The 26,923-nt window shown below is 51.3% G+C and overlaps 1 protein-coding gene across 1 annotated transcript in view; it reads right to left on the reverse strand.

Annotated features, from left to right (window-relative positions):
• LOC129813667 (paired mesoderm homeobox protein 1-like) overlaps positions 1-26,923 on the reverse strand; it is a 72,924-nt gene that overhangs the window by 37,532 nt on the left and 8,469 nt on the right. Inside the window, exon 2 of the mRNA XM_055866063.1 lies at positions 22,572-22,744. Coding sequence (XP_055722038.1) covers positions 22,572-22,744 — 173 coding nt within the window. The remainder of the gene's footprint in view (positions 1-22,571; positions 22,745-26,923) is intronic.

Here is a 26,923-nt window from a genome sequence, read left to right on the forward strand (position 1 = left end):
GTTAACCCTGACTCTCACCTGTACCCATACCTCAGTGAGGTTAACCCTGACTCTCACCTGTAGCCATACCTCAGTGAGGTTAACCCTGACTCTCACCTGTACCCGTACCTCAGTGAGGTTAACCCTGACTCTCACCTGTACCTCAGTGAGGTTAACCCTGACTCTCACCTGTACCTCAGTGAGGTTAACCCTGACTCTCACCTGTACCCCGTACCTCAGTGAGGTTAACCCTGACTCTCACCTGTACCCGTACCTCAGTGAGGTTAACCCTGACTCTCACCTGTACCCGTGTCTCAATGAGGTTAACCCTGACTCTCACCTGTACCTCAGTGAGGTTAACCCTGACTCTCACCTGTACCCATACCTCAGTGAGGTTAACCCTGACTCTCACCTGTACCCATACCTCAACGAGGTTAACCCATGACTCTCACCTGTACCCATATCTCAGTGAGGTTAACCCTGACACTCACCTGTGCCCATACCTCAGTGAGTTTAACCCTGACTCCCACCTGTACCCGTACCTCAGTGAGGTTAACCCTGACTCTCACCTGTACCCATACCTCAGTGAGGTTAACCCTGACTCTCACCTGTACCCATACCTCAGTGAGGTTAACCCTGACTATAACCTGTACCCGTACCTCAGTGAGGTTAACCCTGCCTCTCACCTGTACCCGTACCTCAATGAGGTTAACCCTGACTCTCACCTGTACACGTACCTCAGTGAGGTTAACCCTGACTCTCACCTGTACCTCAGTGAGGTTAACCCTGACTCTCACCTGTACCCGTACCTCAGTGAGGTTAACCCGGACTCTCACCTGTACCCCGTACCTCAGTGAGATTAACCCTGACTCTCACATGTACCCCGTACCTCAGTGAGGTTAACCCTGACTCTCACCTGTACCCATACCTCAGTGAGGTTAACCCTGCCTCTCACCTGTACCCATACCTCAGTGAGGTTAACCCTGCCTCTCACCTGTACCCGTACCTCAGTGAGGTTAACCCTGACTCTCACCTGTACCCATACCTCAGTGAGGTTAACCCTGCCTCTCACCTGTACCCATACCTCAGTGAGGTTAACCCTGACTCTCACCTGTACCCGTACCTCAGTGAGGTTAACCCTGACTCTCACCTGTACCCGTACCTCAGTGAGGTTAACCCTGACTCTCACCTGTACACGTACCTCAGTGAGGTTAACCCTGACTCTCACCTGTACCTCAGTGAGGTTAACCCTGACTCTCACCTGTACCCGTACCTCAGTGAGGTTAACCCGGACTCTCACCTGTACCCCGTACCTCAGTGAGGTTAACCCTGACTCTCACATGTACCCCGTACCTCAGTGAGGTTAACCCTGACTCTCACCTGTACACGTACCTCAGTGAGGTTAACCCTGACTCTCACCTGTACCTCAGTGAGGTTAACCCTGACTCTCACCTGTACCCGTACCTCAGTGAGGTTAACCCGGACTCTCACCTGTACCCCGTACCTCAGTGAGGTTAACCCTGACTCTCACATGTACCCCGTACCTCAGTGAGGTTAACCCTGACTCTCACCTGTACCCATACCTCAGTGAGGTTAACCCTGACTCTCACCTGTACCCGTACCTCAGTGAGGTTAACCCTGACTCTCACCTGTACCCGTACCTCAGTGAGGTTAACCCTGCCTCTCACCTGTACCCATACCTCAGTGAGGTTAACCCTGACTCTCACCTGTACCCGTACCTCAGTGAGGTTAACCCTGACTCTCACCTGTACCCGTACCTCAGTGAGGTTAACCCTGCCTCTCACCTGTACCCATACCTCAGTGAGGTTAACCCTGACTCTCACCTGTACCCGTACCTCAGTGAGGTTAACCCTGACTCTCACCTGTACCTCAGTGAGGTTAACCCTGACTCTCACCTGTACCTCAGTGAGGTTAACCCTGACTCTCACCTGTACCCCGTACCTCAGTGAGGTTAACCCTGACTCTCACCTGTACCCGTACCTCAGTGAGGTTAACCCTGACTCTCACCTGTACCCGTGTCTCAATGAGGTTAACCCTGACTCTCACCTGTACCTCAGTGAGGTTAACCCTGACTCTCACCTGTACCCATACCTCAGTGAGGTTAACCCTGACTCTCACCTGTACCCGTACCTCAACGAGGTTAACCCATGACTCTCACCTGTACCCATATCTCAGTGAGGTTAACCCTGACACTCACCTGTGCCCATACCTCAGTGAGTTTAACCCTGACTCCCACCTGTACCCGTACCTCAGTGAGGTTAACCCTGACTCTCACCTGTACCCATACCTCAGTGAGGTTAACCCTGACTCTCACCTGTACCCATACCTCAGTGAGGTTAACCCTGACTATAACCTGTACCCGTACCTCAGTGAGGTTAACCCTGCCTCTCACCTGTACCCGTACCTCAATGAGGTTAACCCTGACTCTCACCTGTACACGTACCTCAGTGAGGTTAACCCTGACTCTCACCTGTACCTCAGTGAGGTTAACCCTGACTCTCACCTGTACCCGTACCTCAGTGAGGTTAACCCGGACTCTCACCTGTACCCCGTACCTCAGTGAGATTAACCCTGACTCTCACATGTACCCCGTACCTCAGTGAGGTTAACCCTGACTCTCACCTGTACCCATACCTCAGTGAGGTTAACCCTGCCTCTCACCTGTACCCATACCTCAGTGAGGTTAACCCTGCCTCTCACCTGTACCCGTACCTCAGTGAGGTTAACCCTGACTCTCACCTGTACCCATACCTCAGTGAGGTTAACCCTGCCTCTCACCTGTACCCATACCTCAGTGAGGTTAACCCTGACTCTCACCTGTACCCGTACCTCAGTGAGGTTAACCCTGACTCTCACCTGTACCCATACCTCAGTGAGGTTAACCCTGACTCTCACCTGTACCCGTACCTCAGTGAGGTTAACCCTGACTCTCACCTGTACCTCAGTGAGGTTAACCCTGACTCTCACCTGTACCCGTACCTCAACGAGGTTAACCCATGACTCTCACCTGTACCCATATCTCAGTGAGGTTAACCCTGACTCTCACCTGTGCCCATACCTCAGTGAGGTTAACCCTGACTCCCACCTGTACCCGTACCTCAGTGAGGTTAACCCTGACTCTCACCTGTTCCCATACCTCAGTGAGGTTAACCCTGACTCTCACCTGTACCCATACCTCAGTGAGGTTAACCCTGACTATAACCTGTACCCGTACCTCAGTGAGGTTAACCCTGCCTCTCACCTGTACCCGTACCTCAATGAGGTTAACCCTGACTCTCACCTGTACACGTACCTCAGTGAGGTTAACCCTGACTCTCACCTGTACCTCAGTGAAGTTAACCCTGACTCTCACCTGTACCCGTACCTCAGTGAGGTTAACCCGGACTCTCACCTGTACCCCGTACCTCAGTGAGGTTAACCCTGCCTCTCACCTGTACCCGTACCTCAGTGAGGTTAACCCTGACTCTCACCTGTACCCATACCTCAGTGAGGTTAACCCTGACTCTCACATGTACCCCGTACCTCAGTGAGGTTAACCCTGACTCTCACCTGTACCCATACCTCAGTGAGGTTAACCCTGCCTCTCACCTGTACCCATACCTCAGTGAGGTTAACCCTGCCTCTCACCTGTACCCGTACCTCAGTGAGGTTAACCCTGACTCTCACCTGTACCCATACCTCAGTGAGGTTAACCCTGCCTCTCACCTGTACCCATACCTCAGTGAGGTTAACCCTGACTCTCACCTGTACCCGTACCTCAGTGTGGTTAACCCTGCCTCTCACCTGTACCCATACCTCAGTGAGGTTAACCCTGACTCTCACCTGTACCCGTACCTCAGTGAAGTTAACCCTGACTCTCACCTGTTTCTGTACCTCAGTGAGGTTAACCCTGACTCTCACCTGTAGCCGTACCTCAGTGAGGTTAACCCTGACTCTCACCTGTACCTCAGTGAGGTTAACCCTGACTCTCACCTGTACCTCAGTGAGGTTAACCCTGACTCTCACCTGTACCCCGTACCTCAGTGAGGTTAACCCTGACTCTCACCTGTACCCGTACCTCAGTGAGGTTAACCCTGACTCTCACCTGTACCCGTGTCTCAATGAGGTTAACCCTGACTCTCACCTGTACCTCAGTGAGGTTAACCCTGACTCTCACCTGTACCCATACCTCAGTGAGGTTAACCCTGACTCTCACCTGTAGCCATACCTCAGTGAGGTTAACCCTGACTCTCACCTGTACCCGTACCTCAGTGAGGTTAACCCTGACTCTCACCTGTACCTCAGTGAGGTTAACCCTGACTCTCACCTGTACCTCAGTGAGGTTAACCCTGACTCTCACCTGTACCCCGTACCTCAGTGAGGTTAACCCTGACTCTCACCTGTACCCGTACCTCAGTGAGGTTAACCCTGACTCTCACCTGTACCCGTGTCTCAATGAGGTTAACCCTGACTCTCACCTGTACCTCAGTGAGGTTAACCCTGACTCTCACCTGTACCCATACCTCAGTGAGGTTAACCCTGACTCTCACCTGTACCCATATCTCAGTGAGGTTAACCCTGACACTCACCTGTGCCCATACCTCAGTGAGTTTAACCCTGACTCCCACCTGTACCCGTACCTCAGTGAGGTTAACCCTGACTCTCACCTGTACCCATACCTCAGTGAGGTTAACCCTGACTCTCACCTGTACCCATACCTCAGTGAGGTTAACCCTGACTATAACCTGTACCCGTACCTCAGTGAGGTTAACCCTGCCTCTCACCTGTACCCGTACCTCAATGAGGTTAACCCTGACTCTCACCTGTACACGTACCTCAGTGAGGTTAACCCTGACTCTCACCTGTACCTCAGTGAGGTTAACCCTGACTCTCACCTGTACCCGTACCTCAGTGAGGTTAACCCGGACTCTCACCTGTACCCCGTACCTCAGTGAGATTAACCCTGACTCTCACATGTACCCCGTACCTCAGTGAGGTTAACCCTGACTCTCACCTGTACCCATACCTCAGTGAGGTTAACCCTGCCTCTCACCTGTACCCATACCTCAGTGAGGTTAACCCTGCCTCTCACCTGTACCCGTACCTCAGTGAGGTTAACCCTGACTCTCACCTGTACCCATACCTCAGTGAGGTTAACCCTGCCTCTCACCTGTACCCATACCTCAGTGAGGTTAACCCTGACTCTCACCTGTACCCGTACCTCAGTGAGGTTAACCCTGACTCTCACCTGTACCCGTACCTCAGTGAGGTTAACCCTGACTCTCACCTGTACCCATACCTCAGTGAGGTTAACCCTGACTCTCACCTGTACCCGTACCTCAGTGAGCTTAACCCTGACTCTCACCTGTACCTCAGTGAGGTTAACCCTGACTCTCACCTGTACCCGTACCTCAACGAGGTTAACCCATGACTCTCACCTGTACCCATATCTCAGTGAGGTTAACCCTGACTCTCACCTGTGCCCATACCTCAGTGAGGTTAACCCTGACTCCCACCTGTACCCGTACCTCAGTGAGGTTAACCCTGACTCTCACCTGTACCCATACCTCAGTGAGGTTAACCCTGACTCTCACCTGTACCCATACCTCAGTGAGGTTAACCCTGACTATAACCTGTACCCGTACCTCAGTGAGGTTAACCCTGACTCTCACCTGTACCCGTACCTCAGTGAGGTTAACCCGGACTCTCACCTGTACCCCGTACCTCAGTGAGATTAACCCTGACTCTCACATGTACCCCGTACCTCAGTGAGGTTAACCCTGACTCTCACCTGTACCCATACCTCAGTGAGGTTAACCCTTCCTCTCACCTGTACCCATACCTCAGTGAGGTTAACCCTGCCTCTCACCTGTACCCGTACCTCAGTGAGGTTAACCCTGACTCTCACCTGTACCCATACCTCAGTGAGGTTAACCCTGCCTCTCACCTGTACCCATACCTCAGTGAGGTTAACCCTGACTCTCACCTGTACCCGTACCTCAGTGAGGTTAACCCTGACTCTCACCTGTGCCCATACCTCAGTGAGGTTAACCCTGCCTCCCACCTGTACCCGTACCTCAGTGAGGTTAACCCTGACTCTCACCTGTTCCCATACCTCAATGAGGTTAACCCTGACTCTCACCTGTACACGTACCTCAGTGAGGTTAACCCTGACTCTCACCTGTACCTCAGTGAAGTTAACCCTGACTCTCACCTGTACCCGTACCTCAGTGAGGTTAACCCGGACTCTCACCTGTACCCCGTACCTCAGTGAGGTTAACCCTGACTCTCACATGTACCCCGTACCTCAGTGAGGTTAACCCTGACTCTCACCTGTACCCATACCTCAGTGAGGTTAACCCTGCCTCTCACCTGTACCCATACCTCAGTGAGGTTAACCCTGCCTCTCACCTGTACCCGTACCTCAGTGAGGTTAACCCTGACTCTCACCTGTACCCATACCTCAGTGAGGTTAACCCTGCCTCTCACCTGTACCCATACCTCAGTGAGGTTAACCCTGACTCTCACCTGTACCCGTACCTCAGTGTGGTTAACCCTGCCTCTCACCTGTACCCATACCTCAGTGAGGTTAACCCTGACTCTCACCTGTACCCGTACCTCAGTGAAGTTAACCCTGACTCTCACCTGTTTCTGTACCTCAGTGAGGTTAACCCTGACTCTCACCTGTAGCCGTACCTCAGTGAGGTTAACCCTGACTCTCACCTGTACCTCAGTGAGGTTAACCCTGACTCTCACCTGTACCTCAGTGAGGTTAACCCTGACTCTCACCTGTACCCCGTACCTCAGTGAGGTTAACCCTGACTCTCACCTGTACCCGTACCTCAGTGAGGTTTACCCTGACTCTCACCTGTACCCGTGTCTCAATGAGGTTAACCCTGACTCTCACCTGTACCTCAGTGAGGTTAACCCTGACTCTCACCTGTACCCATACCTCAGTGAGGTTAACCCTGACTCTCACCTGTAGCCATACCTCAGTGAGGTTAACCCTGACTCTCACCTGTACCCGTACCTCAGTGAGGTTAACCCTGACTCTCACCTGTACCTCAGTGAGGTTAACCCTGACTCTCACCTGTACCTCAGTGAGGTTAACCCTGACTCTCACCTGTACCCCGTACCTCAGTGAGGTTAACCCTGACTCTCACCTGTACCCGTACCTCAGTGAGGTTAACCCTGACTCTCACCTGTACCCGTGTCTCAATGAGGTTAACCCTGACTCTCACCTGTACCTCAGTGAGGTTAACCCTGACTCTCACCTGTACCCATACCTCAGTGAGGTTAACCCTGACTCTCACCTGTACCCGTACCTCAACGAGGTTAACCCATGACTCTCACCTGTACCCATATCTCAGTGATGTTAACCCTGACACTCACCTGTGCCCATACCTCAGTGAGTTTAACCCTGACTCCCACCTGTACCCGTACCTCAGTGAGGTTAACCCTGACTCTCACCTGTACCCATATCTCAGTGAGGTTAACCCTGACTCTCACCTGTACCCATACCTCAGTGAGGTTAACCCTGACTATAACCTGTACCCGTACCTCAGTGAGGTTAACCCTGCCTCTCACCTGTACCCGTACCTCAATGAGGTTAACCCTGACTCTCACCTGTACACGTACCTCAGTGAGGTTAACCCTGACTCTCACCTGTACCTCAGTGAGGTTAACCCTGACTCTCACCTGTACCCGTACCTCAGTGAGGTTAACCCGGACTCTCACCTGTACCCCGTACCTCAGTGAGATTAACCCTGACTCTCACATGTACCCCGTACCTCAGTGAGGTTAACCCTGACTCTCACCTGTACCCATACCTCAGTGAGGTTAACCCTGCCTCTCACCTGTACCCATACCTCAGTGAGGTTAACCCTGCCTCTCACCTGTACCCGTACCTCAGTGAGGTTAACCCTGACTCTCACCTGTACCCATACCTCAGTGAGGTTAACCCTGCCTCTCACCTGTACCCATACCTCAGTGAGGTTAACCCTGACTCTCACCTGTACCCGTACCTCAGTGAGGTTAACCCTGACTCTCACCTGTACCCATACCTCAGTGAGGTTAACCCTGACTCTCACCTGTACCCGTACCTCAGTGAGGTTAACCCTGACTCTCACCTGTACCTCAGTGAGGTTAACCCTGACTCTCACCTGTACCCGTACCTCAACGAGGTTAACCCATGACTCTCACCTGTACCCATATCTCAGTGAGGTTAACCCTGACTCTCACCTGTGCCCATACCTCAGTGAGGTTAACCCTGACTCCCACCTGTACCCGTACCTCAGTGAGGTTAACCCTGACTCTCACCTGTACCCATACCTCAGTGAGGTTAACCCTGACTCTCACCTGTACCCATACCTCAGTGAGGTTAACCCTGACTATAACCTGTACCCGTACCTCAGTGAGGTTAACCCTGCCTCTCACCTGTACCCGTACCTCAATGAGGTTAACCCTGACTCTCACCTGTACACGTACCTCAGTGAGGTTAACCCTGACTCTCACCTGTACCTCAGTGAAGTTAACCCTGACTCTCACCTGTACCCGTACCTCAGTGAGGTTAACCCGGACTCTCACCTGTACCCCGTACCTCAGTGAGGTTAACCCTGACTCTCACATGTACCCCGTACCTCAGTGAGGTTAACCCTGACTCTCACCTGTACCCATACCTCAGTGAGGTTAACCCTGCCTCTCACCTGTACCCATACCTCAGTGAGGTTAACCCTGCCTCTCACCTGTACCCGTACCTCAGTGAGGTTAACCCTGACTCTCACCTGTACCCATACCTCAGTGAGGTTAACCCTGCCTCTCACCTGTACCCATACCTCAGTGAGGTTAACCCTGACTCTCACCTGTACCCATACCTCAGTGTGGTTAACCCTGCCTCTCACCTGTACCCATACCTCAGTGAGGTTAACCCTGACTCTCACCTGTACCCGTACCTCAGTGAAGTTAACCCTGACTCTCACCTGTTTCTGTACCTTAGTGAGGTTAACCCTGACTCTCACCTGTAGCCGTACCTCAGTGAAGTTAACCCTGACTCTCACCTGTACCCGTACCTCAGTGAGGTTAACCCTGACTCTCACCTGTACCCGTACCTCAGTGAGATTAACCCTGACTCTCACCTGTACCCATACCTCAGTGAGGTTAACCCTGCCTCTCACCTGTACCCATACCTCAGTGAGGTTAACCCTGACTCTCACCTGTACCCGTACCTCAGTGTGGTTAACCCTGCCTCTCACCTGTACCCATACCTCAGTGAGGTTAACCCTGACTCTCACCTGTACCCGTACCTCAGTGAAGTTAACCCTGACTCTCACCTGTTTCTGTACCTCAGTGAGGTTAACCCTGACTCTCACCTGTAGCCGTACCTCAGTGAGGTTAACCCTGACTCTCACCTGTACCTCAGTGAGGTTAACCCTGACTCTCACCTGTACCTCAGTGAGGTTAACCCTGACTCTCACCTGTACCCCGTACCTCAGTGAGGTTAACCCTGACTCTCACCTGTACCCGTACCTCAGTGAGGTTTACCCTGACTCTCACCTGTACCCGTGTCTCAATGAGGTTAACCCTGACTCTCACCTGTACCTCAGTGAGGTTAACCCTGACTCTCACCTGTACCCATACCTCAGTGAGGTTAACCCTGACTCTCACCTGTAGCCATACCTCAGTGAGGTTAACCCTGACTCTCACCTGTACCCGTACCTCAGTGAGGTTAACCCTGACTCTCACCTGTACCTCAGTGAGGTTAACCCTGACTCTCACCTGTACCTCAGTGAGGTTAACCCTGACTCTCACCTGTACCCCGTACCTCAGTGAGGTTAACCCTGACTCTCACCTGTACCCGTACCTCAGTGAGGTTAACCCTGACTCTCACCTGTACCCGTGTCTCAATGAGGTTAACCCTGACTCTCACCTGTACCTCAGTGAGGTTAACCCTGACTCTCACCTGTACCCATACCTCAGTGAGGTTAACCCTGACTCTCACCTGTACCCGTACCTCAACGAGGTTAACCCATGACTCTCACCTGTACCCATATCTCAGTGATGTTAACCCTGACACTCACCTGTGCCCATACCTCAGTGAGTTTAACCCTGACTCCCACCTGTACCCGTACCTCAGTGAGGTTAACCCTGACTCTCACCTGTACCCATATCTCAGTGAGGTTAACCCTGACTCTCACCTGTACCCATACCTCAGTGAGGTTAACCCTGACTATAACCTGTACCCGTACCTCAGTGAGGTTAACCCTGCCTCTCACCTGTACCCGTACCTCAATGAGGTTAACCCTGACTCTCACCTGTACACGTACCTCAGTGAGGTTAACCCTGACTCTCACCTGTACCTCAGTGAGGTTAACCCTGACTCTCACCTGTACCCGTACCTCAGTGAGGTTAACCCGGACTCTCACCTGTACCCCGTACCTCAGTGAGATTAACCCTGACTCTCACATGTACCCCGTACCTCAGTGAGGTTAACCCTGACTCTCACCTGTACCCATACCTCAGTGAGGTTAACCCTGCCTCTCACCTGTACCCATACCTCAGTGAGGTTAACCCTGCCTCTCACCTGTACCCGTACCTCAGTGAGGTTAACCCTGACTCTCACCTGTACCCATACCTCAGTGAGGTTAACCCTGCCTCTCACCTGTACCCATACCTCAGTGAGGTTAACCCTGACTCTCACCTGTACCCGTACCTCAGTGAGGTTAACCCTGACTCTCACCTGTACCCATACCTCAGTGAGGTTAACCCTGACTCTCACCTGTACCCGTACCTCAGTGAGGTTAACCCTGACTCTCACCTGTACCTCAGTGAGGTTAACCCTGACTCTCACCTGTACCCGTACCTCAACGAGGTTAACCCATGACTCTCACCTGTACCCATATCTCAGTGAGGTTAACCCTGACTCTCACCTGTGCCCATACCTCAGTGAGGTTAACCCTGACTCCCACCTGTACCCGTACCTCAGTGAGGTTAACCCTGACTCTCACCTGTACCCATACCTCAGTGAGGTTAACCCTGACTCTCACCTGTACCCATACCTCAGTGAGGTTAACCCTGACTATAACCTGTACCCGTACCTCAGTGAGGTTAACCCTGCCTCTCACCTGTACCCGTACCTCAATGAGGTTAACCCTGACTCTCACCTGTACACGTACCTCAGTGAGGTTAACCCTGACTCTCACCTGTACCTCAGTGAAGTTAACCCTGACTCTCACCTGTACCCGTACCTCAGTGAGGTTAACCCGGACTCTCACCTGTACCCCGTACCTCAGTGAGGTTAACCCTGACTCTCACATGTACCCCGTACCTCAGTGAGGTTAACCCTGACTCTCACCTGTACCCATACCTCAGTGAGGTTAACCCTGCCTCTCACCTGTACCCATACCTCAGTGAGGTTAACCCTGCCTCTCACCTGTACCCGTACCTCAGTGAGGTTAACCCTGACTCTCACCTGTACCCATACCTCAGTGAGGTTAACCCTGCCTCTCACCTGTACCCATACCTCAGTGAGGTTAACCCTGACTCTCACCTGTACCCATACCTCAGTGTGGTTAACCCTGCCTCTCACCTGTACCCATACCTCAGTGAGGTTAACCCTGACTCTCACCTGTACCCGTACCTCAGTGAAGTTAACCCTGACTCTCACCTGTTTCTGTACCTTAGTGAGGTTAACCCTGACTCTCACCTGTAGCCGTACCTCAGTGAAGTTAACCCTGACTCTCACCTGTACCCGTACCTCAGTGAGGTTAACCCTGACTCTCACCTGTACCTCAGTGAGGTTTACCCTGACTCTCACCTGTACCTCAGTGAGGTTAACCCTGACTCTCACCTGTACCCGTACCTCAGTGAGGTTAACCCGGACTCTCACCTGTACGTACCTCAGTGAGGTTAACCCTGACTCTCACCTGTACCCATACCTCAGTGAGGTTAACCCTGACTCTCACCTGTACCCGTACCTCAGTGAGGTTAACCCTGACTCTCACCTGTAGCCATACCTCAGTGAGGTTAACCCTGACTCTCACCTGTATCCTTACATCAGTGAAGTTAACCCTGACTCTCATCTGTACCCGTACCTCAGTGAGGTTAACCCTGACTCTCACCTGTACCTCAGTGAGGTTAACCCTGACTCTCACCTGTACCTCAGTGAGGTTAACCCTGACTCTCACCTGTACCCCGTACCTCAGTGAGGTTAACCCTGACTCTCACCTGTACCCGTACCTCAGTGAGGTTAACCCTGACTCTCACCTGTACCCGTGTCTCAATGAGGTTAACCCTGACTCTCACCTGTACCTCAGTGAGGTTAACCCTGACTCTCACCTGTACCCATATCTCAGTGAGGTTAACCCTGACTCTCACCTGTGCCCATACCTCAGTGAGTTTAACCCTGACTCCCACCTGTACCCGTACCTCAGTGAGGTTAACCCTGACTCTCACCTGTACCCATACCTCAGTGAGGTTAACCCTGACTCTCACCTGTACCCATACCTCAGTGAGGTTAACCCTGACTATAACCTGTACCCGTACCTCAGTGAGGTTAACCCTGCCTCTCACCTGTACCCATACCTCAGTGAGGTTAACCCTGCCTCTCACCTGTACCCATACCTCAGTGAGGTTAACCCTGACTCTCACCTGTACCCGTACCTCAGTGAGGTTAACCCTGACTCTCACCTGTACCCATACCTCAGTGAGGTTAACCCTGACTCTCACCTGTACCCGTACCTCAGTGAGGTTAACCCTGACTCTCACCTGTACCTCAGTGAGGTTAACCCTGACTCTCACCTGTACCCGTACCTCAACGAGGTTAACCCATGACCCTCACCTGTACCCATATCTCAGTGAGGTTAACCCTGACTCTCACCTGTGCCCATACCTCAGTGAGGTTAACCCTGACTCCCACCTGTACCCGTACCTCAGTGAGGTTAACCCTGACTCTCACCTGTTCCCATACCTCAGTGAGGTTAACCCTGACTCTCACCTGTACCCATACCTCAGTGAGGTTAACCCTGACTATAACCTGTACCCGTACCTCAGTGAGGTTAACCCTGCCTCTCACCTGTACCCGTACCTCAATGAGGTTAACCCTGACTCTCACCTGTACACGTACCTCAGTGAGGTTAACCCTGACTCTCACCTGTACCTCAGTGAAGTTAACCCTGACTCTCACCTGTACCCGTACCTCAGTGAGGTTAACCCGGACTCTCACCTGTACCCCGTACCTCAGTGAGGTTAACCCTGACTCTCACATGTACCCCGTACCTCAGTGAGGTTAACCCTGACTCTCACCTGTACCCATACCTCAGTGAGGTTAACCCTGCCTCTCACCTGTACCCATACCTCAGTGAGGTTAACCCTGCCTCTCACCTGTACCCGTACCTCAGTGAGGTTAACCCTGACTCTCACCTGTACCCATACCTCAGTGAGGTTAACCCTGCCTCTCACCTGTACCCATACCTCAGTGAGGTTAACCCTGACTCTCACCTGTACCCGTACCTCAGTGTGGTTAACCCTGCCTCTCACCTGTACCCATACCTCAGTGAGGTTAACCCTGACTCTCACCTGTACCCGTACCTCAGTGAAGTTAACCCTGACTCTCACCTGTTTCTGTACCTCAGTGAGGTTAACCCTGACTCTCACCTGTAGCCGTACCTCAGTGAGGTTAACCCTGACTCTCACCTGTACCTCAGTGAGGTTAACCCTGACTCTCACCTGTACCTCAGTGAGGTTAACCCTGACTCTCACCTGTACCCCGTACCTCAGTGAGGTTAACCCTGACTCTCACCTGTACCCGTACCTCAGTGAGGTTTACCCTGACTCTCACCTGTACCCGTGTCTCAATGAGGTTAACCCTGACTCTCACCTGTACCTCAGTGAGGTTAACCCTGACGCTCACCTGTACCCATACCTCAGTGAGGTTAACCCTGACTCTCACCTGTAGCCATACCTCAGTGAGGTTAACCCTGACTCTCACCTGTACCCGTACCTCAGTGAGGTTAACCCTGACTCTCACCTGTACCTCAGTGAGGTTAACCCTGACTCTCACCTGTACCTCAGTGAGGTTAACCCTGACTCTCACCTGTACCCCGTACCTCAGTGAGGTTAACCCTGACTCTCACCTGTACCCGTACCTCAGTGAGGTTAACCCTGACTCTCACCTGTACCCGTGTCTCAATGAGGTTAACCCTGACTCTCACCTGTACCTCAGTGAGGTTAACCCTGACTCTCACCTGTACCCATACCTCAGTGAGGTTAACCCTGACTCTCACCTGTACCCGTACCTCAACGAGGTTAACCCATGACTCTCACCTGTACCCATATCTCAGTGAGGTTAACCCTGACACTCACCTGTGCCCATACCTCAGTGAGTTTAACCCTGACTCCCACCTGTACCCGTACCTCAGTGAGGTTAACCCTGACTCTCACCTGTACCCATACCTCAGTGAGGTTAACCCTGACTCTCACCTGTACCCATACCTCAGTGAGGTTAACCCTGACTATAACCTGTACCCGTACCTCAGTGAGGTTAACCCTGCCTCTCACCTGTACCCGTACCTCAATGAGGTTAACCCTGACTCTCACCTGTACACGTACCTCAGTGAGGTTAACCCTGACTCTCACCTGTACCTCAGTGAGGTTAACCCTGACTCTCACCTGTACCCGTACCTCAGTGAGGTTAACCCGGACTCTCACCTGTACCCCGTACCTCAGTGAGATTAACCCTGACTCTCACATGTACCCCGTACCTCAGTGAGGTTAACCCTGACTCTCACCTGTACCCATACCTCAGTGAGGTTAACCCTGCCTCTCACCTGTACCCATACCTCAGTGAGGTTAACCCTGCCTCTCACCTGTACCCGTACCTCAGTGAGGTTAACCCTGACTCTCACTTGTACCCATACCTCAGTGAGGTTAACCCTGCCTCTCACCTGTACCCGTACCTCAGTGAGGTTAACCCTGACTCTCACCTGTACCCATACCTCAGTGAGGTTAACCCTGACTCTCACCTGTACCCGTACCTCAGTGAGGTTAACCCTGACTCTCACCTGTACCTCAGTGAGGTTAACCCTGACTCTCACCTGTACCCGTACCTCAACGAGGTTAACCCATGACTCTCACCTGTACCCATATCTCAGTGAGGTTAACCCTGACTCTCACCTGTGCCCATACCTCAGTGAGGTTAACCCTGACTCCCACCTGTACCCGTACCTCAGTGAGGTTAACCCTGACTCTCACCTGTACCCATACCTCAGTGAGGTTAACCCTGACTCTCACCTGTACCCATACCTCAGTGAGGTTAACCCTGACTATAACCTGTACCCGTACCTCAGTGAGGTTAACCCTGCCTCTCACCTGTACCCGTACCTCAATGAGGTTAACCCTGACTCTCACCTGTACACGTACCTCAGTGAGGTTAACCCTGACTCTCACCTGTACCTCAGTGAAGTTAACCCTGACTCTCACCTGTACCCGTACCTCAGTGAGGTTAACCCTGACTCTCACCTGTACCCATACCTCAGTGAGGTTAACCCTGACTCTCACCTGTACCCATACCTCAGTGAGGTTAACCCTGACTATAACCTGTACCCGTACCTCAGTGAGGTTAACCCTGCCTCTCACCTGTACCCGTACCTCAATGAGGTTAACCCTGACTCTCACCTGTACACGTACCTCAGTGAGGTTAACCCTGACTCTCACCTGTACCTCAGTGAAGTTAACCCTGACTCTCACCTGTACCCGTACCTCAGTGAGGTTAACCCGGACTCTCACCTGTACCCCGTACCTCAGTGAGGTTAACCCTGACTCTCACCTGTACCCATACCTCAGTGAGGTTAACCCTGCCTCTCACCTGTACCCATACCTCAGTGAGGTTAACCCTGCCTCTCACCTGTACCCGTACCTCAGTGAGGTTAACCCTGACTCTCACCTGTACCCATACCTCAGTGAGGTTAACCCTGCCTCTCACCTGTACCCATACCTCAGTGAGGTTAACCCTGCCTCTCACCTGTACCCATACCTCAGTGAGGTTAACCCTGACTCTCACCTGTACCCGTACCTCAGTGTGGTTAACCCTGCCTCTCACCTGTACCCATACCTCAGTGAGGTTAACCCTGACTCTCACCTGTACCCGTACCTCAGTGAAGTTAACCCTGACTCTCACCTGTTTCTGTACCTTAGTGAGGTTAACCCTGACTCTCACCTGTAGCCGTACCTCAGTGAAGTTAACCCTGACTCTCACCTGTACCCGTACCTCAGTGAGGTTAACCCTGACTCTCACCTGTACCTCAGTGAGGTTTACCCTGACTCTCACCTGTACCTCAGTGAGGTTAACCCTGACTCTCACCTGTACCCGTACCTCAGTGAGGTTAACCCGGACTCTCACCTGTACGTACCTCAGTGAGGTTAACCCTGACTCTCACCTGTACCCATACCTCAGTGAGGTTAACCCTGACTCTCACCTGTACCCGTACCTCAGTGAGGTTAACCCTGACTCTCACCTGTAGCCATACCTCAGTGAGGTTAACCCTGACTCTCACCTGTATCCTTACATCAGTGAAGTTAACCCTGACTCTCATCTGTACCCGTACCTCAGTGAGGTTAACCCTGACTCTCACCTGTACCTCAGTGAGGTTAACCCTGACTCTCACCTGTACCTCAGTGAGGTTAACCCTGACTCTCACCTGTACCCCGTACCTCAGTGAGGTTAACCCTGACTCTCACCTGTACCCGTACCTCAGTGAGGTTAACCCTGACTCTCACCTGTACCCGTGTCTCAATGAGGTTAACCCTGACTCTCACCTGTACCTCAGTGAGGTTAACCCTGACTCTCACCTGTACCCATATCTCAGTGAGGTTAACCCTGACTCTCACCTGTGCCCATACCTCAGTGAGTTTAACCCTGACTCCCACCTGTACCCGTACCTCAGTGAGGTTAACCCTGACTCTCACCTGTACCCATACCTCAGTGAGGTTAACCCTGACTCTCACCTGTACCCATACCTCAGTGAGGTTAACCCTGACTATAACCTGTACCCGTACCTCAGTGAGGTTAACCCTGCCTCTCACCTGTACCCGTACCTCAATGAGGTTAACCCTGACTCTCACCTGTACCTCAGTGAGGTTAACCCTGACTCTCACCTGTACCTCAGTGAGGTTAACCCTGACTCTCACCTGTACCCGTACCTCAGTGAGGTTAACCCGGACTCTCACCTGTACCCCGTACCTCAGTGAGGTTAACCCTGACTCTCACATGTACCCCGTACCTCAGTGAGGTTAACCCTGACTCTCACCTGTACCCATACCTCAGTGAGGTTAACCCTGCCTCTCACCTGTACCCATACCTCAGTGAGGTTAACCCTGCCTCTCACCTGTACCCGTACCTCAGTGAGGTTAACCCTGACTCTCACCTGTACCCATACCTCAGTGAGGTTAACCCTGCCTCTCACCTGTACCCATACCTCAGTGAGGTTAACCCTGACTCTCACCTGTACCCGTACCTCAGTGAGGTTAACCCTGCCTCTCACCTGTACCCATACCTCAGCGAGGTTAACCCTGACTCTCACCTGTACCCGTACCTCAGTGAAGTTAACCCTGACTCTCACCTGTTTCCGTACCTCAGTGAGGTTAACCCGGACTCTCACCTGTACGTACCTCAGTGAGGTTAACCCTGACTCTCACCTGTACCCATACCTCAGTGAGGTTAACCCTGACTCTCACCTGTACCCGTACCTCAGTGAGGTTAACCCTGACTTTCACCTGTACCTGTACCTCAGTGAGGTTAACCCTGACTCTCACCTGTAGCCGTACCTCAGTGAGGTTAACCCTGCCTCTCACCTGTACCCATACCTCAGTGTTGTTAACCCTGACTCTCACCTGTACCCGTACCTCAGTGAAGTTAACCCTGACTCTCACCTGTTTCCGTACCTCAGTGAGGTTAACCCTGACTCTCACCTGTAGCCGTACCTCAGTGAAGTTAACCCTGACTCTCACCTGTACCCGTACCTCAGTGAGGTTAACCCTGACTCTCACCTGTACCTCAGTGAGGTTAACCCTGACTCTCACCTGTACCCGTGTCTCAGTGAGGTTAACCCTGACTCTCACCTGTACCCCGTACCTCAGTGAGGTTAACCCTGACTCTCACCTGTACCCGTACCTCAGTGAGGTTAACCCTGACTCTCACCTGTACCCGTGTCTCAATGAGGTTAACCCTGACTCTCACCTGTACCTCAGTGAGGTTAACCCTGACTCTCACCTGTACCCATACCTCAGTGAGGTTAACCCTGACTCTCACCTGTAGCCATACCTCAGTGAGGTTAACCCTGACTCTCACCTGTACCCGTACATCAGTGAAGTTAACCCTGACTCTCACCTGTACCCGTACCTCAGTGAGGTTAACCCTGACTCTCACCTGTACCTCAGTGAGGTTAACCCTGACTCTCACCTGTACCTCAGTGAGGTTAACCCTGACTCTCACCTGTACCCCGTACCTCAGTGAGGTTAACCCTGACTCTCACCTGTACCCGTACCTCAGTGAGGTTAACCCTGACTCTCACCTGTACCCGTGTCTCAATGAGGTTAACCCTGACTCTCCCCTGTACCTCAGTGAGGTTAACCCTGACTCTCACATGTACCCCGTACCTCAGTGAGGTTAACCCTGACTCTCACCTGTACCCGTACCTCAGTGAGGTTAACCCTGACTCTCACCTGTACCCATACCTCAGTGAGGTTAACCCTGCCTCTCACCTGTACCCATACCTCAGTGAGGTTAACCCTGACTCTCACCTGTACCCGTACCTCAGTGAGGTTAACCCTGCCTCTCACCTGTACCCATACCTCAGCGAGGTTAACCCTGACTCTCACCTGTACCCGTACCTCAGTGAAGTTAACCCTGACTCTCACCTGTTTCCGTACCTCAGTGAGGTTAACCCGGACTCTCACCTGTACGTACCTCAGTGAGGTTAACCCTGACTCTCACCTGTACCCATACCTCAGTGAGGTTAACCCTGACTCTCACCTGTACCCGTACCTCAGTGAGATTAACCCTGACTTTCACCTGTACCTGTACCTCAGTGAGGTTAACCCTGACTCTCACCTGTAGCCGTACCTCAGTGAGGTTAACCCTGCCTCTCACCTGTACCCATACCTCAGTGAGGTTAACCCTGACTCTCACCTGTACCCGTACCTCAGTGATGTTAACCCTGACTCTCACCTGTTTCCGTACCTCAGTGAGGTTAACCCTGACTCTCACCTGTAGCCGTACCTCAGTGAAGTTAACCCTGACTCTCACCTGTACCCGTACCTCAGTGAGGTTAACCCTGACTCTCACCTGTACCTCAGTGAGGTTAACCCTGACTCTCACCTGTACCCGTGTCTCAGTGAGGTTAACCCTGACTCTCACCTGTACCCCGTACCTCAGTGAGGTTAACCCTGACTCTCACCTCTACCCGTACCTCAGTGAGGTTAACCCTGACTCTCACCTGTACCCGTGTCTCAATGAGGTTAACCCTGACTCTCGCCTGTACCTCAGTGAGGTTAACCCTGACTCTCACCTGTACCCATACCTCAGTGAGGTTAACCCTGACTCTCACCTGTACCCGTACCTCAGTGAGGTTAACCCTGACTCTCACCTGTACCCGTACCTCAGTGAGGTTAACCCTGACTCTCACATGTACCCCGTACCTCAGTGAGGTTAACCCTGACTCTCACCTGTTTCCGTACCTCAGTGAGGTTAACCCGGACTCTCACCTGTACCTGTACCTCAGTGAGGTTAACCCTGACTCTCACCTGTACCCGTACCTCAGTGAGGTTAACCCTGCCTCTCACCTGTACCCATACCTCAGCGAGGTTAACCCTGACTCTCACCTGTACCCGTACCTCAGTGAAGTTAACCCTGACTCTCACCTGTTTCCGTACCTCAGTGAGGTTAACCCGGACTCTCACCTGTACGTACCTCAGTGAGGTTAACCCTGACTCTCACCTGTACCCATACCTCAGTGAGGTTAACCCTGACTCTCACCTGTACCCGTACCTCAGTGAGGTTAACCCTGACTTTCACCTGTACCTGTACCTCAGTGAGGTTAACCCTGACTCTCACCTGTAGCCGTACCTCAGTGAGGTTAACCCTGCCTCTCACCTGTACCCATACCTCAGTGTTGTTAACCCTGACTCTCACCTGTACCCGTACCTCAGTGAAGTTAACCCTGACTCTCACCTGTTTCCGTACCTCAGTGAGGTTAACCCTGACTCTCACCTGTAGCCGTACCTCAGTGAAGTTAACCCTGACTCTCACCTGTACCCGTACCTCAGTGAGGTTAACCCTGACTCTCACCTGTACCTCAGTGAGGTTAACCCTGACTCTCACCTGTACCCGTGTCTCAGTGAGGTTAACCCTGACTCTCACCTGTACCCCGTACCTCAGTGAGGTTAACCCTGACTCTCACCTGTACCCGTACCTCAGTGAGGTTAACCCTGACTCTCACCTGTACCCGTGTCTCAATGAGGTTAACCCTGACTCTCACCTGTACCTCAGTGAGGTTAACCCTGACTCTCACCTGTACCCATACCTCAGTGAGGTTAACCCTGACTCTCACCTGTAGCCATACCTCAGTGAGGTTAACCCTGACTCTCACCTGTACCCGTACATCAGTGAAGTTAACCCTGACTCTCACCTGTACCCGTACCTCAGTGAGGTTAACCCTGACTCTCACCTGTACCTCAGTGAGGTTAACCCTGACTCTCACCTGTACCTCAGTGAGGTTAACCCTGACTCTCACCTGTACCCCGTACCTCAGTGAGGTTAACCCTGACTCTCACCTGTACCCGTACCTCAGTGAGGTTAACCCTGACTCTCACCTGTACCCGTGTCTCAATGAGGTTAACCCTGACTCTCACCTGTACCTCAGTGAGGTTAACCCTGACTCTCACATGTACCCCGTACCTCAGTGAGGTTAACCCTGACTCTCACCTGTACCCGTACCTCAGTGAGGTTAACCCTGACTCTCACCTGTACCCATACCTCAGTGAGGTTAACCCTGCCTCTCACCTGTACCCATACCTCAGTGAGGTTAACCCTGACTCTCACCTGTACCCGTACCTCAGTGAGGTTAACCCTGCCTCTCACCTGTACCCATACCTCAGCGAGGTTAACCCTGACTCTCACCTGTACCCGTGTCTCAATGAGGTTAACCCTGACTCTCACCTGTACCTCAGTGAGGTTAACCCTGACTCTCACATGTACCCCGTACCTCAGTGAGGTTAACCCTGACTCTCACCTGTACCCGTACCTCAGTGAGGTTAACCCTGACTCTCACCTGTACCCATACCTCAGTGAGGTTAACCCTGCCTCTCACCTGTACCCATACCTCAGTGAGGTTAACCCTGACTCTCACCTGTACCCGTACCTCAGTGAGGTTAACCCTGCCTCTCACCTGTACCCATACCTCAGCGAGGTTAACCCTGACTCTCACCTGTACCCGTACCTCAGTGAAGTTAACCCTGACTCTCACCTGTTTCCGTACCTCAGTGAGGTTAACCCGGACTCTCACCTGTACGTACCTCAGTGAGGTTAACCCTGACTCTCACCTGTACCCATACCTCAGTGAGGTTAACCCTGACTCTCACCTGTACCCGTACCTCAGTGAGGTTAACCCTGACTTTCACCTGTACCTGTACCTCAGTGAGGTTAACCCTGACTCTCACCTGTAGCCGTACCTCAGTGAGGTTAACCCTGCCTCTCACCTGTACCCATACCTCAGTGAGGTTAACCCTGACTCTCACCTGTACCCGTACCTCAGTGAAGTTAACCCTGACTCTCACCTGTTTCCGTACCTCAGTGAGGTTAACCCTGACTCTCACCTGTAGCCGTACCTCAGTGAAGTTAACCCTGACTCTCACCTGTACCCGTACCTCAGTGAGGTTAACCCTGACTCTCACCTGTACCTCAGTGAGGTTAACCCTGACTCTCACCTGTACCCGTGTCTCAGTGAGGTTAACCCTGACTCTCACCTGTACCCCGTACCTCAGTGAGGTTAACCCTGACTCTCACCTCTACCCGTACCTCAGTGAGGTTAACCCTGACTCTCACCTGTACCCGTGTCTCAATGAGGTTAACCCTGACTCTCGCCTGTACCTCAGTGAGGTTAACCCTGACTCTCACCTGTACCCATACCTCAGTGAGGTTAACCCTGACTCTCACCTGTACCCGTACCTCAGTGAGGTTAACCCTGACTCTCACCTGTACCCGTACCTCAGTGAGGTTAACCCTGACTCTCACATGTACCCCGTACCTCAGTGAGGTTAACCCTGACTCTCACCTGTTTCCGTACCTCAGTGAGGTTAACCCGGACTCTCACCTGTACCTGTACCTCAGTGAGGTTAACCCTGACTCTCACCTGTACCCGTACCTCAGTGAGGTTAACCCTGACTCTCACCTGTACCCCTTACCTCAATGAGGTTAACCCTAACTCTCACCTGTACCCCGTACCTCAGTGAGGTTAACACTGACTCTCACCTGTACCCCGTACCTCAGTGAGGTTAACCCTGACTCTCACCTGTACCTCAGTGAGGTTAACCCTGACTCTCACCTGTACCCGTGTCTCAATGAGGTTAACCCTGCGTGCCAGGTCCTCCCGTACGAAGGCGTCAGGGTAGTGTGTCCTCTCAAACACTCTCTCTAGCGCCTGCAGCTGACTGCTGTTGAAGGTCGTCCTGTTACGACGTTGCTTTCTCTTCTTCTCCTTAGAACTCACATGCTCATCTAGCGAGAAACACAGATACACATGTCAATATGAACACTGACAAACACACAAACAGGTATATGGAAATATAGCCCTATACACATTGAGAGCAGAACAGATTCCAATACACACATCATGAATACAGCCCTGCTACATAGAACCAAATGTGGACTGTGTTTTTGTTCTAGAGTTTTGGATTGACTTTTGCTTCAATTGTGTTTTTATTTAGTTTCGATATTATTATAATTTCTGCTTTCAGATCCTGAACACCTTTATGTGATAATATTGATATAATTATCCACGAGATATAAACATTCACGATTATGACACATCTATTGTTCTAATGGATCATGTGATAAATGTTATTTGACCCTAAACCTCAACCGGTCAGTTATTGTCTCCTAGTGTATTTCTCGCCTGATCAATGCAGTGGTCGGCACATTGAAAAGGAACATGTGCATCTGGAAGATTCAAAATGTCACATATAATTTGATTATTAGGGGTAAACTTTAGGCTAGCCTACAATTTCAGTTTTTAATAATAATAATAATAATAAATAATAATAATAAATCGGAAAATATTCAGACTCTATTTCACACATTTAGTTATGTTACAGCTTTATTCTGAAATAATGTTGTTTTTTTAACTCAATATTCTTTCTTTTTTTTTACACAATACCCCATAATGAAAAAGTTTTTTTGAAATCTTAGCAAATGCATTGAAAATAAAAACAGAAATACCTTATTTACATAAGTATTCAGACCCTTTACTATGAGACTTGAAATTGAGCTCAGGTGCATCCTGTTTCCATTGATCATCCTTTAGATGTTTCTACAACTTCATTGGAGTCCACCTGTGGTAAATGTAATTGATTGGACATCATTTGGAAAGGCACACACCTGTCTATATAAGGTCACACGGTTGACAGTGCATGTCAGAGCAAAAACCAAGCCATGAGGTTGAAGGAATTGTCCGTGAAGCTCCGAGACAGGATTGTGTCGAGGCACATATCTGGGGAAGGGTACCAAAAAATGTCTGCAGCATTGAAGGTCCCCAAGAACACAGTGGCCTCCATCCTTCTTAAAAGGAAGAAGTTTGGAAACACCAAGACTCTTCCTAGAGCTGGTCGCCCAGCCAAACTGAGGAATCGGGGGAGAAGGGCCTTGGTTAGGGAGGTGACCAAGAACCTGATGGTCACTCTGACAGAGCTCCAGAGTTCCTCTGTATAGACGGGAGAACCTTCCAGAATGACAACAATCTCTGCAGCACTCCACCAATCAGGCCTTTATGGTAGAGTGGCCAGACAGAAGCCACTCCTCAGTAAAAGGCACATGACAGCCTGCTTGGAGTTTGCCAAAAGGCACCTAAATAAACTCAGACCATGAGAAACAACATTCTCAGTTCTGATGAAACCAAGATTGAACTCTTTGGCCTGAATGCCAAGCGTCACATCTGGAGGAAACCTGGCACCATCCCTGCGGTGAAGCATGGTGGTGGCAGCATTATGTTGTGGGGATGTTTTTCAGCGGCAGGGACTGTGAGACTAGTCAGGATCGAGGGAAAGATGAACGGAGCAAAGTACAAAGAGATCCTTGATGAAAACCTGCTCACGACCTCAGACTCAGACTGGGGAGAAGGTTCACCTTCCAACAGGACAACGACCCTAAGCACACAGCCAAGACAACGTAGGAGTGGCTTCAGGACAAGTCTCTGAATGTCCTTGAGTGGCCCAGCCAGAGCCCGGACTTGGTTCCGATCTAACATCTCTGGAGAGACCTGAAAATAGCTGTGCAGCGACGCTCCCCATCCAACCTGACAGAGCTTGAGAGAATCTGCAGAGAAGAATGGGAGAAACTCCCCAAATACATGTGTACCAAGCTTGTAGCGTCATACCCAAGAAGACTCGAGGCTGTAATCGCTGTCAACGGTGCTTCAACAAAGTACTGAGCAAAGGGTATGAATACTTATATAAATGTGATATGGGTAGGCCTCCTAATGGTCCCAGTGTGTGGGTAGGCCTCCTAATGGTCCCAGTGTGTGGGTTAGGCCTCCTAATGGTCCCAGTGTGTGGGTTAGGCCTCCTAATGGTCCCAGTGTGTGGGTTAGGCCTCCTAATGGTCCCAGTGTGTGGGTAGGCCTCCTAATGGTCCCAGTGTGTGGGTTAGGCCTCCTAATGGTCCCAGTGTGTGGGTTAGGCCTCCTAATGGTCCCAGTGTGTGGGTAGGCCTCCTAATGGTCCCAGTGTGTGGGTTAGGCCTCCTAATGGTCCCAGTGTGTGGGTTAGGCCTCCTAATGGTCCCAGTGTGTGGGTTAGGCCTCCTAATGGTCCCAGTGTGTGGGTTAGGCCTCCTAATGGTCCCAGTGTGTGGGTAGGCCTCCTAATGGTCCCAGTGTGTGGGTAGGCCTCCTAATGGTCCCAGTGTGTGGGTAGGCCTCCTAATGGTCCCAGTGTGTGGGTTAGGCCTCCTAATGGTCCCAGTGTGTGGGTTAGGCCTCCTAATGGTCCCAGTGTGTGGGTTAGGCCTCCTAATGGTCCCAGTGTGTGGGTTAGGCCTCCTAATGGTCCCAGTGTGTGGGTTAGGCCTCCTAATGGTCCCAGTGTGTGGGTTAGGCCTCCTAATGGTCCCAGTGTGTGGGGTAGGCCTCCTAATGGTCCCAGTGTGTGGGTTAGGTCGTCTGTCTCTTGACACTCTGTAACTAGAGAACCCTCCTGTCTGAGGAGACACTCATTCCTCCGACACACTTATCCTCCTCATCAATCAGTAATTAAACCATAAAGCCTCAGGGACACAGACCAGACCCCGATACAGAGCCGGCTACGGAGCCCCTACAGACCAGACTACACAGCCACTACAGAGCCTCTACAGACCAGACTACACAGCCACTACAGACCCAGCTGCAGAGCCACTACAGAGCCTCTACAGTCTCTACAGACCCGACTACACATGTAAGCTATCGAACAGAGCCTTGGGATTCTCTCTCTGAGAATTTACACTTAATGAAAGGAAACAGCAATCAGAGCTCTCACTAGTTAGGCCTACACCCAACCAGTCAGAGTATTGAATTAACAGAGCTCTCACTAGTTAGACCTACACCCAACCAGTCAGAGTATTGAATTAACAGAGCTCTCACTAGTTAGGCCTACACCCAACCAGTCAGAGTATTGAATTAACAGAGCTCTCACTAGTTAGGCCTACACCCAACCAGTCAGAGTATTGAATTAACAGAGCTCTCACTAGTTAGGCCCTACATCCAACCAGTCAGAGTATTGAATTAACAGAGCTCTCACTAGTTAGACCTACACCCAACCAGTCAGAGTATTGAATTAACAGAGCTCTCACTAGTTAGGCCCTACATCCAACCAGTCAGAGTATTGAATTAACAGAGCTCTCACTAGTTAGACCTACACCCAACCAGTCAGAGTATTGAATTAACATCATTGGTCAACAAATAAAACTGCTAAGTTTGACCCCCGGATCCGTGACATGAATTCATGTGTCATCTAATGGCACCATGTCCTGCTGGTGGAAATACATTTCTATAAACGCAGCTGGCGACTGGAACGAGCTGCAACAAACACTCAAACTGGGCAGTGTTATCTCAATCTCTTCATTCAAAGACTCAATCATGGAGACTCTTACTGACAGTTGTGGCTGCTTTGTGTGATGTATTGTTGTCTCTACCTTCTTGCCCTTTGTGCTGTTGACTGGGCCCAATAATGTTTGTACCATGTTTTGTGCTGCTACCATGTTGTTGTTATGCTGTGTTGCTACCATGTTGTTGTCATGTTGTGTTGCTACCATGTTGTTGTCATGTTGTGTTGCTACCATGTTGTTGTCATGTTGTGTTGCTACCATGTTGTTGTCATGTTGTGTTGCTACCATGTTGTTGTCATGTTGTGTTGCTACCATGTTGTTGTCATGTTGTGTTGCTACCATGTTGTTGTCATGTTGTGTTGCTACCATGTTGTTGTCATGTTGTGTTGCTACCATGTTGTTGTCATGTTGTGTTGCTACCATGTTGTTGTCATGTTGTGTTGCTACCATGTTGTTGTCATGTTGTGTTGCTACCATGTTGTTGTTATGCTGTGTTGCTACCATGTTGTTGTCATGTTGTGTTGCTACCATGTTGTTGTTATGCTGTGTTGCTACCATGTTGTTGTTATGCTGTGTTGCTACCATGTTGTTGTTATGTTGTGT

This window comes from Salvelinus fontinalis, chromosome 17 (assembly GCF_029448725.1).
Source record: "Salvelinus fontinalis isolate EN_2023a chromosome 17, ASM2944872v1, whole genome shotgun sequence".
Classification (NCBI taxonomy): domain Eukaryota; kingdom Metazoa; phylum Chordata; class Actinopteri; order Salmoniformes; family Salmonidae; genus Salvelinus; species Salvelinus fontinalis.